Consider the following 16,679-nt stretch of genomic DNA (forward strand, 5'->3'; position numbering starts at 1 on the left):
GCCTATCGGTGGGATACAAAGCGTAAACTGTTCAGCCTGACGGAGGTATGTGCTCTACTGAGTGCCCGTTCTAGTTTACAACGTTTCCCACTGGCATGAATCTCGACTTTTAATTTGGCAGCGCTTCAATTAATCTATTTTCAGAACAATAACGGAAACAAAATTATACTATAATGTGGTTATGTTTGAATGTGAAAACAACATCAACTATAGCTGCTCAATTGGCGTGGCTCAGGTGTGACGTTTCAATAATTGAGCAGTCTTTAATCCACATGGTAGTATCGTACGCCAGCTGTTATGTACGCTCCATGTGGGGAGGGTAGAAGGAGCATCACATGACTGCAAAATGCAGATGGTGAGATGTTTATAATTTTTTTAAGTGATGGTGAAAATAAAGTTGAGCCTCACCATCTGCATTTTGCACTCGCATGATGCCACCATCCCCGTCCCTCCCCACTTGGGGGGACACACGATGCACAAATCCCAGATGAAGATCCATGCTGGTCCAAACCTCTGTCTTCAGCCTTCCCTTTTTGGGCAGCTATATACTACAGTGATGCCTTCAATTTAGTATCAGCATCTTCCCAACTACGTCGAGTCTTTTTTGCAAACTTGAAATACGATTTAATCCTGAAAATGTTTCATTTCCAAAAGAGTGATAATTATACTTCAATTAGTGGCGAACTGCAATGCAATTTTTCCTCTTCTGTCGCGCATTATAATCTGGTAAAGGTTGGCTCACTATGTAGATGGTGTCAACATATGTCCGGCATAGTCCCCAGGTCTGCTCCGCCAGCGATAAACAAGGGATTTTTGGCAGCAATACCAGGAGCAGGAATTTGGTGTCTGTAAACATAACCCAGCTCAGAAACACCAGAACATGTGATTCCCACACATGGCCTGGTCAACCACAGTGTGACCTTATGGATACATCAATGGTGTAAACCCAACACCAGCTTCAAATAACTCCCTGCGAAGGGCATCGTAGGACTTGTACTGCATACAATTTACAGGGAAATTTGGCAAACGGTATCACGCTGGCAATCGAAAAGAAAGCATGGATGCAAGCACAGGCCAATGTTTTGAAAGTACGTCTGGGATGATGACGACATAAATAAAAGCGAGGATGTAAAAACAAAGCAAGCATGTTATTGTGATCTGGCGTGATGCACGGCAGGATACGCGGGCCTAACAATATTGAATTTTAATCGTCAGCTCTTTGCGAATGAACATTTGCACACAACGTTCTGGAAGAATGCAAAGGCGATGGAATGCTGTTGTGCATAACGTCTGACATTTAGAGTGCGGGGTGGAGATGTGTATTTTCTCCAAGCCAGCCTGGCATGTGTACAAGCTAGGATTGGCAACGACAGGTGCGATATCCAGGCGAGGAATTCGAGCTGCCAAATCAATGTGCCGTGCCAAGCTGGATGCATGGAGGGTTGATCCACTAAAAGTTTGCACAACGTTGGTTGTGAATAGAATGACAAGTTACAACTTTACGTCACTCACCTGTTTCGATCTAACATAATTGGCTGGACCAAGTACGGCATAAGGGTAAAATATTCAGTGGAGAGGAAAAGATTTAGTGTGGGGAAAAGATAAAAGAAGACATATTTTGAGTGAGGAAGGCCGACCCCACGATCTCTGCACGCAAACAAACAATCTGTGTTTACGAATGCCCACTCTCCCCATCCACCACCGCCACACCCCAGACCATTCAAAAATACTGGATCTGCCCCGAAGATTGAAAGCAAATGGATGCACACAGAGGGCGTTCTATGACATCGGCGAATCACGAAGCTCAAGTCCCAAAAAAACCTTGCGTTGTGAAGGATATCATAAGCATTGCTGGTATTACCATCGAAAACAAGCATACGCAATGACTTGAGAGCCACTTTCAAGCAGTGAAAACAGACCTGATGAGATAAATCAGGCCATTTAATGCCACGGTGATCGGCACGTAATCCCATTCCGGCTTCCCATCATCGCAGTCAAGCGTTGTCCAAATGTCAACGTCAGGGTCGTAGCTCAGGATCACAGTGGAGACGACCCTTCCATCCTCCCCCACATCATCCTCATAAGAGCCAATCACGTACAGGTGGCCACGACATGCTGCAGCAGAGAAAGCCTGCATCCATGGTGGGAGATGATACATGATGGAGAGATGTACAAAAACTGTGAACTGCCCAATTCTTGTCATCGGTTACTCCCGAACTTGTCTTTCATATTCTGATTTATGGTTTGGCTTTTATTCAGGCACCTCCTGCATATAATAACGAGAGAGCTCACAGAACATCTTACCCTACGCAGTCTTGAGAAAAAGGATTATGGGAAGGGTTACCTCCCTCGTTTTTTATTTGGACGAAGTTAGCTGAGGCGTTGCATCACTGGGTGGTGCCATTTTGTCTGAATCTCTATGTTCCCCCACCCTGAGCGCGAGCGGAAAATTTGATTGGTCGAGACCTACCCTGCTGCATGCATGTGCGCGTGGGAAGAGACGCCGTCCAATTTTGCCAAATTCAGAGCCAAAGTACCGCTGAACTGCAGGTCCTCGGAAACGCAATCAAGCCGATTCACGTTCACAGTTTTCAAAATGTGAAATTCAACTGAAAAAAAAATGAAGTAGTTCCTCCTTCATCGACGGACTGGCAGACACGCAGACAGAGTGAACCAATTGCTGTCCCCCGCGCTTTGCGCTACGTGCGCGAGGTAGTGATGATGGAAGCCCATACTCTTGACAGAGCTTTGGGGCTATCAAGACAATTCGAGAAACGTTGAGACTAAAACCAATCGTGCACAGATGGGCCCTCTGTCGCAGTTCCACATTACACTTCTTACAAATGACTGGGCAGTGTGCACCAATGTTCAAACTGCGAAGTGAACGATGGATTCACCGTTCAGAAATTCCCGAATCATGCGTGTGCAAACCATGGCTATAGAGGAAAGAAACCCAATCAGGAAAACGTGCAACATGTAGCGTTTCAAGGACTGCATCATTACCTGAACTCAGCGATGGCAAGTTGGCGAGGAAACATTCAACACAAGATTGCATGGTTCAGGTTCAAGGTGGGAGGACACAGACGGGCATTGCTTCCCAATATAATGTTCATCACAGTGTCGAAGGCACTGACAAGGTGCCATCAAACAGACAGCTCATTGAAAGACCTCTGAAGTCATTCATCGGTTACAACTTATAATCCCTCGTGAGGATTATCTTGGCACTTGCTGGAATGAACTGCTTTTCAACAGCTCAAACACTCCAGAATGGCCTAAAAAGCAGTTACTCGACTCAGTGCAATTGTGGTTGGAGCGTGCACTCTGAGTCTGGGAGGTCAGACATTCAATTATGACCCTGGGCGAGTCATATCAAAGACTATCAAAATGGGAGGTGTTGCTTTCTTGCTTGACGCTCAGTATTTAGATGATAGAACACGGATAAACTTTCTAACTTGACGCTCAGTATTTAGATGATAGAACACGGATAAACTTTCTCACTTGACGCTCAGTATTTAGAGGATAGAACACAGATGAACTGTCTCGCTTGACGCTCACTATTTAGAGTATAGAACACGGATGAACTTTCTCACTTGACGCTCAGTATTTAGAGGATAGAACACGGATGAACTGTCTCACTTGACGCTCACTATTTAGAGGATAGAACACGGATAAACTTTCTCACTTGACGCTCAGTATTTAGAGGATAGAACACGGATAAACTTTCTCACTTGACACTCAGTATTTAGAGGATAGAACACGGATGAACTTTCTCACTTGACGCTCAGTATTTAGAGGATAGAACACGGATGAACTGTCTCACTTGACGCTCACTATTTAGAGGATAGAACACGGATAAACTTTCTAACTTGACGCTCAGTATTTAGATGATAGAACACGGATAAACTTTCTCACTTGACGCTCAGTATTTAGAGGATAGAACACAGATGAACTGTCTCGCTTGACGCTCACTATTTAGAGTATAGAACACGGATGAACTTTCTCACTTGACGCTCAGTATTTAGAGGATAGAACACGGATGAACTGTCTCACTTGACGCTCACTATTTAGAGGATAGAACACGGATAAACTTTCTCACTTGACGCTCAGTATTTAGATGATAGAACACGGATAAACTTTCTCACTTGACGCTCAGTATTTAGAGGATAGAACACGGATGAACTCTCACTTGACGCTCAGTATTTAGAGGATAGAACACGGATAAACTTTCTCGCTTAACACTCAGTATTTAGAGGATAGAACACAGATGAACTGTCTCGCTTGACGCTCACTATTTAGAGTATAGAACACGGATGAACTTTCTCACTTGACGCTCAGTATTTAGAGGATAGAACACGGATGAACTGTCTCACTTGACGCTCACTATTTAGAGGATAGAACACGGATAAACTTTCTCACTTGACGCTCACTATTTAGAGGATAGAACACGGATAAACTTTCTCACTTGACGCTCAGTATTTAGATGATAGAACACGGATAAACTTTCTCACTTGACGCTCAGTATTTAGAGGATAGAACACGGATGAACTCTCACTTGACGCTCAGTATTTAGAGGATAGAACACGGATAAACTTTCTCGCTTAACACTCAGTATTTAGAGGATAGAACACAGATGAACTGTCTCGCTTGACGCTCACTATTTAGAGTATAGAACACGGATGAACTTTCTCACTTGACGCTCAGTATTTAGAGGATAGAACACGGATGAACTGTCTCACTTGACGCTCACTATTTAGAGGATAGAACACGGATAAACTTTCTCACTTGACGCTCAGTATTTAGATGATAGAACACGGATAAACTTTCTCACTTGACGCTCAGTATTTAGAGGATAGAACACGGATGAACTCTCAATTGACGCTCAGTATTTAGAGGATAGAACACGGATAAACTTTCTCGCTTAACACTCAGTATTTAGAGGATAGAACACAGATGAACTGTCTCGCTTGACGCTCACTATTTAGAGTATAGAACACGGATGAACTTTCTCACTTGACGCTTAGTATTTAGAGGATAGAACACAGATAAACTTTCTCACTTAACACTCAGTATTTAGAGGATAGAACACGGATGAACTTTCTCGCTTGACACTCAGTATTTAGAGGATAGAACACGGATGAACTTTCTCACTTGACGCTCAGTATTTAGAGGATAGAACACGGATGAACTGTCTCACTTGACGCTCACTATTTAGAGGATAGAACACGGATAAACTTTCTCACTTGACGCTCACTATTTAGAGGATAGAACACGGATAAACTTTCTCACTTGACGCTCAGTATTTAGATGATAGAACACGGATAAACTTTCTCACTTGACGCTCAGTATTTAGAGGATAGAACACGGATGAACTGTCTCACTTGACGCTCACTATTTACAGGATAGAACACGGATAAACTTTCTCACTTGACGCTCAGTATTTAGATGATAGAACACGGATAAACTTTCTCACTTGACGCTCAGTATTTAGAGGATAGAACACGGATGAACTCTCAATTGACGCTCAGTATTTAGAGGATAGAACACGGATAAACTTTCTCGCTTAACACTCAGTATTTAGAGGATAGAACACAGATGAACTGTCTCGCTTGACGCTCACTATTTAGAGTATAGAACACGGATGAACTTTCTCACTTGACGCTCAGTATTTAGAGGATAGAACACGGATGAACTCTCACTTGACGCTCAGTATTTAGAGGATAGAACACGGATAAACTTTCTCGCTTAACACTCAGTATTTAGAGGATAGAACACAGATGAACTGTCTCGCTTGACGCTCAGTATTTAGATGATAGAACACGGATAAACTTTCTCACTTGACGCTCAGTATTTAGAGGATAGAACACGGATGAACTCTCAATTGACGCTCAGTATTTAGAGGATAGAACACGGATAAACTTTCTCGCTTAACACTCAGTATTTAGAGGATAGAACACAGATGAACTGTCTCGCTTGACGCTCACTATTTAGAGTATAGAACACGGATGAACTTTCTCACTTGACGCTCAGTATTTAGAGGATAGAACACAGATAAACTTTCTCACTTAACACTCAGTATTTAGAGGATAGAACACGGATGAACTTTCTCGCTTGACACTCAGTATTTAGAGGATAGAACACGGATGAACTGTCTCACTTGACGCTCACTATTTAGAGGATAGAACACGGATAAACTTTCTCACTTGACGCTCAGTATTTAGATGATAGAACACGGATAAACTTTCTCACTTGACGCTCAGTATTTAGAGGATAGAACACGGATGAACTCTCAATTGACGCTCAGTATTTAGAGGATAGAACACGGATAAACTTTCTCGCTTAACACTCAGTATTTAGAGGATAGAACACAGATGAACTGTCTCGCTTGACGCTCACTATTTAGAGTATAGAACACGGATGAACTTTCTCACTTGACGCTCAGTATTTAGAGGATAGAACACAGATAAACTTTCTCACTTAACACTCAGTATTTAGAGGATAGAACACGGATGAACTTTCTCGCTTGACACTCAGTATTTAGAGGATAGAACACGGATGAACTTTCTCGCTTGACACTCAGTATTTAGATGATAGAACACGGATGAACTGTCTCGCTTGACGCTCAGTATTTAGAGGATAGAACACAGATAAACTTTCTAACTTGACGCTCAGTATTTAGATGATAGAACACAGATAAACTTTCTCACTTGACGCTCAGTATTTAGAGGATAGAACACGGATGAACTCTCACTTGACGCTCACTATTTAGAGGATAGAACACGGATAAACTTTCTCACTTGAAGCTCAGTATTTAGATGATAGAACACGGATAAACTTTCTCACTTGACGCTCAGTATTTAGAGGATAGAACACGGATGAACTCTCACTTGATGCTCAGTATTTAGAGGATAGAACACGGATAAACTTTCTCGCTTAACACTCAGTATTTAGAGGATAGAACACAGATGAACTGTCTCGCTTGACGCTCACTATTTAGAGTATAGAACACGGATGAACTTTCTCACTTGACGCTCAGTATTTAGAGGATAGAACACGGATGAACTTTCTCACTTGACGCTCAGTATTTAGAGGATAGAACACGGATAAACTTTCTCACTTAACACTCAGTATTTAGAGGATAGAACACGGATGAACTTTCTCACTTAACACTCAGTATTTAGAGGATAGAACACGGATGAACTTTCTCACTTGACGCTCAGTATTTAGAGGATAGAACACGGATAAACTTTCTCGCTTAACACTCAGTATTTAGAGTATAGAACACGGATGAACTTTCTCACTTGACGCTCAGTATTTAGAGGATAAAACACGGATGAACTTTCTCGCTTGACACTCAGTATTTAGAGGATAGAACACGGATAAACTTTCTCGCTTGACGCTCAGTATTTAGAGGATAGAACACGGATGAACTTTTTCGCTTAATGGGTTAATATCAATGTGCTGGTCCTCTAAGCCTCAAAGTTTTTGTTGCTTAACTTTATTCTTACGATTATTGTTCAAATACTTACCTGTCGGACCATTATTGTTTTTACGGTAATATATTTTTATTTCTAAATTAATACAGAGCATGGAAGTGATGAAGCAAACAAAGGATTGGGATGAAGGTAAAAATGATGAAGGTAAAAAAAAAGAAAAAAAAAAAAGGGAAGTGGGGATGGCTTAAAGGTTGCCGTCGCCACAACTCGTTCAAGGGATGAAATGACAGAGGAACAGCTAACCCTTCCTGATCCCAATCATACTTGCATGGGTTGAGGCAAGGGCCGTAGTGAGAACCAGCTGTCATCAGCCGTGTCATAACGCTGGGTGGCATTTGCCGCAATAACGTAAAGGTGAGGACCCAGAGCAACGCTCACGTGGAACTCGTATGCCTGTGCCATTGCCGCGGCCCTTCCCCACTCATTCACTGCTGAACTGTAGCGCCACACTGTTGGAAAGAGTTGGGTGCCGTCCCAGCCGCCTGTTGATCACACAGTGCACCGTGCGATCACATAAAAATATGACCCAACACCCGCTCATCCATAATTTCCTGTTATTCAAATCATAGGAAACAAGTCAAACCGAGAAATTAAGTCGAAAAATTCTGCAAATTTTGTACACGTAATATGTAGATGGTCACTATGCTCGTAGTTCCTACCAGCACTCCAAACAGTGCTTTACATTTCAACTTAACTAGAAACTTGTAATACAGTCATCGTTTTGCATGTAACATGGCAAAATGAACCAACCGGTGACATAAATGTCATTCCCGAGTGCGGCAATGCTGTAACCACCCACGAGACGCTGCGGCAGCAGAGCCAGGCGACGCCAGGCACCTGTGGCTTGATTGTAGCAGTGCACACCAGACTGCCACTCACAGTTCACATCAAACCCACCAAGCACAACAAGCACCTCAGCAAGGCCCGTTGAAGGCCGGGGGCGCAGTCGCTGTGGGCAGAGCACATTATGGCGATCCTGAAATGAGAAAAAAGTTGGTGGTTTGAGGGAAAGGATGATGAGGCCGAGCCATGACTATGAGTACTCATAAGTACTGTACTTCCATAATTTGTGAAAGCTTGAGTAAAATGTGGTTCAAAAGGCCATCCTCACAATACTTACCTGTGGGGAATCCTGCAATGCACGGGCCTCCCGCAAAAGTTCCCGACAACGTGGTGCCGCATGTACTCCAGGCTCACTTTCAACTGCAGCCAGCAGTGAGAAACGACGCAAAAATGGCAACCGCACCCACTCTAATAGATCTGGCCAGAAAGGACGGCGTGAAATGGGGTCTGAGCGAATCCAGCGTGCCGCCAGTGTAAATGCGCCCTCCTCGTGCTCGACACATAAGTGATCGTCGGAAAGCAGAGCGATGATGCGGTGCAGTGGCAGTGACCGGAACTCAGCACGGCGTGACACGTCAATAGCATGACGTGCTGCAAAGCGGTGAGCTGCCTCAGCTAACCATGGGCAAGAGAAAGCTTCAGCAAAGGTCTTGAAAGAAAGTGAAAAATAGCCAAAGAGGGAAGGACAGAAAAAGGGAACCAAATAAAATAAATAATTATTAAAGGCACAGCCAAACAAAGAAGGTACTACTCTACCAATTGTGAAACAAACATGACAAATATAATTAATCTGAGGCAAGGTCTGCATGTACAATATATACAGTGCCTATGGAAAATCTACACCCCATTTTAAACTATTCACCTCTTGCTGCCTTATAACCTGGAATTAATTACATCAAATCAGACTTTTTCCACCTTTATTTACACATCATAACCCATAACTTCCAAGTGAAAAACAAATTCTACAAATTTCAGAAAATTAATTAAAAATACAAAACTAGAATATCTAAGTTGGATGAGTGTCCACCCCCCTGAGTTAATACTTGGTGGAAGCACCTTTGACAGAAATTACAGCTGTGAGTCTGTTGGGATAGGTCTCTACCAACTTTGCACCCCTTGATTGGGAAATATTTGCTCACTCTCTGTACAAAACTGTTCAAGCTCAGCCAAGTTCTGTGGGGAGGGTTGATGGACAGCAATGTTCAAGTCATGCCACAGATTTTCCATTGGAGTTAGGTCGGGGCTCTGAATGGGCCACTCAAGGACATTTATCTTTTTGTTCCTTAGCCACTCCAGAGTAGCTTTGGCTGTGTGCTCTGGGTCGTTGTCATGCTGAAATGTGTTAGGGTTAGGGTTAGGGTGAACTTCCGTCCCTATTTTAGCTTTTTTGCAGAGGGCAGCAGGTTTTCCTCAACGATTTTTCTGTATTTTGCTTCATCCATTTTCCCTTCTATTCTGACAAGTGCCTCAGTCCCTGTTGATGAGAAACATCCACATAACATGATGCTGCCACCCCCATGCTTCACAGTAGGGATGGTGTTCTTTGGGTGGTGTGCTGTGTTGGATTCGCACCAAACATAATGTTTTGCATTTGGGCCAAAAAGTTCTATCTTGGTTTTGACAGACCACAAAACTTTTTGCCACATGGCTTCAGAATCTGCAGAATTTTTTTTTTTTCTTTTTGCACACCTCAAATGGGACTCAAGGTGGGCTTTATTGAGTCATGGCTTCCTTCTTGCCACTCTTCCGTGCAGGCCAGACTTGTGGATTGCTTGGGGTATTGTTGTCACATACACACAGTGACCAGTGTTTGCCATAAAGGTCTGCAGCTCTTTCAAAGTTGCCGTTGGTCTCTTGTTGTCTTCTCTGAACAGTCTCCTCCTTGCTTGTTCATCCAGTTTGGAGGGATGGCTTGACCTTGGCAGGGTCTTGGTGGTAGCATACACCTTCCACTTCTTCATGATGGTCTTAACTGTGCTCCAAGGGATATTCAAGACCTTTGAAATATTTTTATTCCCATCACCTGATCCGTGCCTTTCCATAACTTTATCCCAGAGGTCTTTTGAAAGCTCCTTGCAACTCATGGTTGAGTCTTTGCTGTTTAATGTAATACCAAACAGAGGAAGCCTACAGGAACAGCTGATTATATTCTGGAATAATCAGAATCACTACAATTTAACACAGGTAGAGGCTAATTAACTTGGTGTGTGATTTTGAAGGTGATTGGTTACACTTGAAACAATTTACAATTGCTATTATAAGGGAGGGTGGACACTTATCCAACCAAGATATTGTTACGGTTGTGGAAATTCGGATTATACCAAAAAGGGTCCTCAGGTGAGATATCTCGGTAAGTTCATGTGTAGTTAGCCCAAACCCGTTGTATAGAGGGAATATATGTGATCCATTCAGGCTGCGACGCTTCAGTTAGCCATTTTTCTTTGGCTATTGTTAATTTGGTGCAAGAACAACAAAGAACATCGCCACAACCACATCTCAACGATCACGCACAACTACGCTACCACAACTTCGCCACTCCCCATTCAACGAGCACCGTGCGGTCATGATCTCCACGGGACAAATGGGAGGGGCGGCCGGGGTGCGAAGGGCATCTCCCGCCCGAGTCTTTCTTCCCTCGTCATACGGCGCGTGCAAGAACAAAAACCAAAAGCGCCTGTGGGATTTTCCCTTCTGCTTTTCCCACGCTTTGGCATGGGAGAGGGGCGATTTGAGCCAGGGGTCAAAGATGAAAAAAGGTGGGGGCCTGATTTTGGGGGAATGATTCCCTGGCCCCGAGCCAAAACTGACTTTCCCCGTCCCCCGCACAGCGTGGGGAGGGGGGAACGCGAGGGCACGCCCCTTTTTGAGAAGCTTCCAGAAGGGAGGTGGAAAAAGAAATGGGGCGGGGCAAAGGGGCGGAGCCGGCCCCTACAAAAGGCGTGGGTGTGGAGAATTGGAAGCGGGAGGCTCTTGGTTCGTTCAAGCGATTGACAAAAGGCGTGGGCGTGAAGGTCGACGAGAACGTCGTTCCCTTTCCTGTTCCCTTGTCCCTGAAGGGGAATTGTGGAGAGTTGTGGTGATCGTCCCTGGTCGGAGGTTCTGTTCGTTCGTCCGAGCTGTCGGGCGGACGACACGTACAGGCGCGCGGCACGAGCCAGTGGACCACGCCGGAGGGACTCGGAGTTACGGTCGTCAAGGACTCAACGCGCTAAGGGAAGTCGCGACTTCCTTTTCTTTTGGTGTTTTGTGTAAATGTCTGTGGGTGGCGCCAGTCTTGAAAAGTAAAACTGTTATAAGTGTTACCGTGTAAGTCATATTCGGTTGAAGATCTGCGTTGGTTCTTTGCTTGTGTTTTTCTTTACATAAACGTATACGTGTATTGCTTTTGTTCCTTTGTTTTATTGTAATATACGTGCCTTCCGTGAATAAATGTGCTTGTCTGATTGTTCCCCGTTTTGCTTCGTCTTTTTCTTTTATTGAAATCTCCATCTTGCATCACATAAGGGATTCGTAGTGGGTTTCAGCATCCCGGTAATTAATCGGAACCATCAAGGCCGACGATAACGCCGCTCGGTTATCCCTGTAATACGGAACGAACAGCGAAAGCGGTTCGTGTCCGGAGTCGGCCTGTGGCGTGGTCGCATCCCTCGACAGATTACCCGTGCGAGTACCATAGGTATATCGACTTTCGGCGATTTACCCTATCTCGCGCGGGTGGACTGCGGACTGGGTGGTGGTGGGGTTAACCCCCCACCCATGACTGGCTCCAGGCGGTAGTTCCCGGAGGGTCACAACTGAATTGTCCGTTCCGGTGGGTGAGGCGGCCACCATTTGAGTCAAGCGGCCGATCGCACGCCGGACGGACCAGAATTCGCAACAATATTCTAGTTTTGTATTTTTCATTAATTTTCTGAAATCTGGTGAAATTTTTTTTCAATTGGAAGTTGTGTGTTACGATATGTAAATAAAGCTGGAAAAAGTCTGAGATCATCTCTCTATAATTCCAGCAGTGTGTGTGTGTGTGTGTGTGTGTGTGTGTGTGTGTGTGTGTGTGTGTGTGTGTGTGTGTGTGTGTGTGTGTGTGTGTGTGTGTGTGTCTGTGACCGCTGTTTCTCGACAACCGCTGGTCCGATCTAATTGAAACTTGCCAGATATATTGCTCGGGACCTGAGGATGTGCCTTTTCAAGGTTTGATATTAATCGGACAAGTGCTTCCAAAGTTATGGCCATTTATTTACCAACCAATGACAGGAACCGTTGTTGCGGCCATTTTATATCAACCAATGACAGGAAGCGTTGCTGCGTAGCCGTGGTTGATGGGGAAGAGAAACTCAGCCGCATTCGCCATTATGGGTTTTTTCTTCCCTCTCCTCTCCATGTTTTTCCTTGCGAAAAGGCAAAATACGTTGGCGCTAATTGAATAATTGGCCATTCAAGCTAAATTGCGAATAATCATAACTGCGATATGCGAACTTCCGGATAGTGACGAGTACTGTATTCTTTCTCGATTTCTGTACTTTCTCGATTTTCTTAAACACAATGCCCCAATCCAGTCAGTGACGATTACTGTATTCTTTCTCGATTTTTTTTCTTGATTTATCGACCGACTGTATTTTTTCTTTCTCGATTTTCTTAAACACAATGCCCCAATCCAGTCGTCGTTTACGACAGTGAAGGAACGGCCTGTCTGGTTGTTTGAAAGTTTTTTTTGCACATACGGCCACGCACATACGGGCACGCGAGAGCGAAGGAACGGTCTGTGTGGTTGTTGTTTCTGGCACGCGGTTTGAAAGTTTTTTTTTTTGGTTTTGTTTGCACGTACGGGCACGCACCTACGGGCATGCACTAATGCAATTTAATTCCAGGATATAAGGTAACAAAAGGTGAAAATTTTGAAAGGGGGGGGGGTGTCGACTTTCTATAGGCACTGTATGTATGTATGTAGTAACACCAGAACCCTAGCTAGAATGATCCAAAGGGGCACTCCACCCTTCCCCTCTGAGAACACTCCCTGTCCCTTTTAAAAAGCGTCCTGCAATTCTGATGCTGTGCCATGCTCACTGAAAAAAAACAATACATTTTTCCAAACGGCCAAGACCCCCTCTCTGTAATCCAGCATTTTGGCTTACGGCCTGGAAACCTGTCAGAAATGCATATCTGGAGTCCAGGGAGCGGTGGAGTATGATGGGTGTCAGAAATAAATCAATTATTACCTCCACCACCGAAGGTGAACAGAGGTTATGTTGTCACCTCTGTCAACGCTGTCTGTCTGTGAGCAGATATCTCAAAAAGTTCTGGACGGATTCCGACGAAACTTGGTGGACAGGCTGGGTATGCGACAAGTACGAATTGATTCAATTTTGGTGAAGATCGGGATCCGGACACGAGAATTTTTTTCATCTTCCAAGTAATTCTTCACCATTGACAGATGGGGCCAAAAACGATACATATTTCAAAAAGTTTTGGATGAATTATGAAAAAAAAAAAAACTTGATGAATGAGTTGGTTAGGTGACAAGAACAAGCCGATTCGATTTTGGTTCAGGTCCGGATCCAGATCTGGCCTATCAATGGGATACAAAACGTAAACTGTTCAGCCTGGCAGAAGGATGCGTAACTTGTTCGGCCTCCACCCAAGTGCTGTTCCAGTTCATATTTGAAATCATTCATGCCGAGCTGTAAAAGGTGGTGGCACTCGCGTGTATCTTACATATCGGATAAGACCATCCAAAGACATTATGCTTTTCGATGGTTACAAGGTTATTAGTATGTACAATAGAAAAATCAACATGGTAAAGGGATTTGAACCTGGAATCACAATACTAAGAGCTTTGCTCAAATTGGAATACCAATCAGGACAACCCAATTTAATTACATAGCAGGATCCTTTCCCTTATTATAGCATCACATGTTCGTAAAGCGTATTTGCGAACTTGGCTGATTTCGTTAATGTCACTGTTTTGGTCGTGTTGTACGCTCTTGGGGAAATTGCAGCCTACTCTTAATTGCTCCATAATAGGTGCGTGCAGCACTGGATGGATGGGCAGAAAGTGACATACCTGCATGTCCAAGCAGTTGGAGATGTCAAGTTGTCTGGCAAGGCAGCGACAACAAGCTTCCTTGACGGCAGGAAATTGCAAGAGATCCGCGGCCTGAAGCAGGGTAACGGCGCCATCGCCCGGCACAAACACTGCGCCAGTGTACGCGTAGTCCAACAGCTGTGCCAGCGCGGTTGCCCCGACCTGCCCGTTCGAACCATTTGCAGCAGGGTTATATTTCAAGCACTCGATTGAACAATCAACAACATGACTGTTGGAACTTGGGAATGCAGTTGCATTTTCGATTGTACTTCAAGATGCAATAATTGAAAACAATAAATGAAATGATTTAAATTTCCCAAGCACCGTCAGGCTTTAGAATGGTATCAAACAAAATGTTACATTTGTACTTGAAATCAATGTCACAAAGCAGGATCATAATTTGTGGGAATAAATAAATTTTAAAAACTCCAAGCTAATTATGTTTTCTTCCACTTAACACACTTAACTGGAATAATAATTAGGGTGAAGCTGCTATTATTTTAAAAAAAAATATATAGATATATTGGGTGTGGTGGGCACAAAGCTGCTGCAATCCTATAAGTCTCAGGCTTTGGACAAGGGGATGATATTCAACAGATTTTGCTGCATGCAAAGCTCAACTAACATGAAGGTTCTTCTATTATCATATGAGCTCAGAAGGAACCTGCTGCAACATGACAGCTTTTTTAATATTAAAAATACATTTCGACACAAAACGAGGATATTCGACCCATTATGCTCCCAATGCGTCCACATCTCAAATCAATGTTTCCGGAGCCTCTACGGACAGGGGGATCCCACCCTCAAGACGCACTCTGTTTTAAAGGAGAGCATCGGAACTCCGTATCAATAAAACAACACGTCGTTGACAAAGGCAGCCAAACAATCCTTACGAAGGGTGACACTCGATACTCCTGACCTTTGTCACCTTGCGATTGTGGACAAGCGGATGAGATGTCTCCTTTATCTAGATCTTAAAAGCTAAAGGGTCCTCCTACACCAGGTTTGTAGAAGACGTAGTTGTGATTAAAATTGATCACTAAGAGTTTACTGCTTCAACTCATATTTGCAACGAATGACAATACTTACATCTCTGATCTCAACACGCGCCTGCCGGCTCTCCCGCATTGAGCCAGCAAACATTGCCTGAAAGTAGTGGCTCGACGCGGCGAGTACAGCCTTGTGACAGGGGAACTCGCGTCCACCTGCGCCCAGCACCACGTCGCAGAGCCGTGAATCGCAGCGCAGGGCGGCCAGGCCCGCAAGCACCGCTTGGGCATGTCCAGGATCCGTGTAAGCAAATCCAGGTGGAGTGCCATCCTCCGCCATGTCAGCAAGATGCTGTCTGCAATTAAAATGTGTTACATCACTTTTCTATGACATCAAGGAAATACTTGACACAAAAGCTTTTCAACGGTGAATGATGATGTCGGAGTTACGTAAGGTATCACAGTTACCTTTGTGTACCAGGTACGACGACGTGTTCTGTCACCTGTCCCTGGTCCCTCTCATCCACCGTGATGTCAAGCTAATTTGCTTCCTAATGATCGGTTGGTAAGTGCAATTCCTTGTTTTTCAAAGCATTCCAATTAAAAGGTGGTTAATTTTTTTTTTTTTTAAAAAGAGGCTAAAAATGGTTTAAATTTATTCAACTCCTGGAAAACAATGGAAGAATTTTTACATTTTATTTAAAATTTCATAACCGGTTTCAAAGCATAATTATGGTATTAGGGAAAAAAAAGGTGTGTTGGAATATCAGGAATCATCTATTCATTACGTATGCAAAAATGGCAGATGTTTAACCTCTTGAAACATGTCCCCGTGCCCTCACTCCCCCACTTCAGTCCCAAACTTTTCTCTTCTCTCCTCACTCAAGCTACTACTTCTTTAATGGCCATAATTGGGTCAGCTGAGGGGCGGGTGAGGGTAGTTGGTCCATCTTTCACGAACTGGCTGGCCAGTCCTGATGTTCAGGCCCATCACCCAGACGGCCTCTAGATTTTTTTCATAAACATGCACAGAATTAACACGATGCACTTCCAGAGTATAGAATAAGCCACAACCGTGTTTCCCACGTACGTACAAAGGCTCACAGATGACCTCCGGCTTTGTGCATCAGACATAAATCGACACAATGAGGCCAAAAACCTCATTTAATTATTCAACAAGACTTTGCGTAGAAGCCAGCTGCTGCCCCAGGACGACTTAAGAACACTAAAATATTAATTCAATAATGCATGGTTTGTGCACTGTAAGTCAAGAAT

General features: G+C 43.9%; 1 protein-coding gene across 5 annotated transcripts in view; it reads right to left on the reverse strand.

The window, feature by feature from the left end:
- KLHL21 (kelch like family member 21) overlaps positions 1–16,679 on the reverse strand; it is a 28,898-nt gene that overhangs the window by 3,471 nt on the left and 8,748 nt on the right. For 2 of the 5 annotated variants that reach the window (XM_085899256.1, XM_085899259.1), the window contains exons 2-7: positions 15,505–15,760; positions 14,395–14,577; positions 8,614–8,985; positions 8,244–8,469; positions 7,758–7,975; positions 1,920–2,131 (exon numbers count right to left, since the gene is read on the reverse strand). In XM_085899256.1, the coding sequence (XP_085755382.1) occupies positions 1,920–2,131; positions 7,758–7,975; positions 8,244–8,469; positions 8,614–8,985; positions 14,395–14,577; positions 15,505–15,744 (1,451 nt within the window). In that variant the 5' untranslated portion in view covers positions 15,745–15,760. Of the gene's footprint in view, positions 1–1,919; positions 2,132–7,757; positions 7,976–8,243; positions 8,470–8,613; positions 8,986–14,394; positions 14,578–15,504; positions 15,761–15,872; positions 15,960–16,679 lie in introns of those variants that run through there. The other 3 variants (XM_085899257.1, XM_085899258.1, XM_085899260.1) reach the window with 3 other exon arrangements.

This window comes from Eptatretus burgeri, chromosome 10 (genome assembly GCF_056783735.1).
Source record: "Eptatretus burgeri isolate ZD-2024b chromosome 10, Ebu_testis_v1, whole genome shotgun sequence".
Lineage (NCBI taxonomy): Eukaryota > Metazoa > Chordata > Myxini > Myxiniformes > Myxinidae > Eptatretus > Eptatretus burgeri.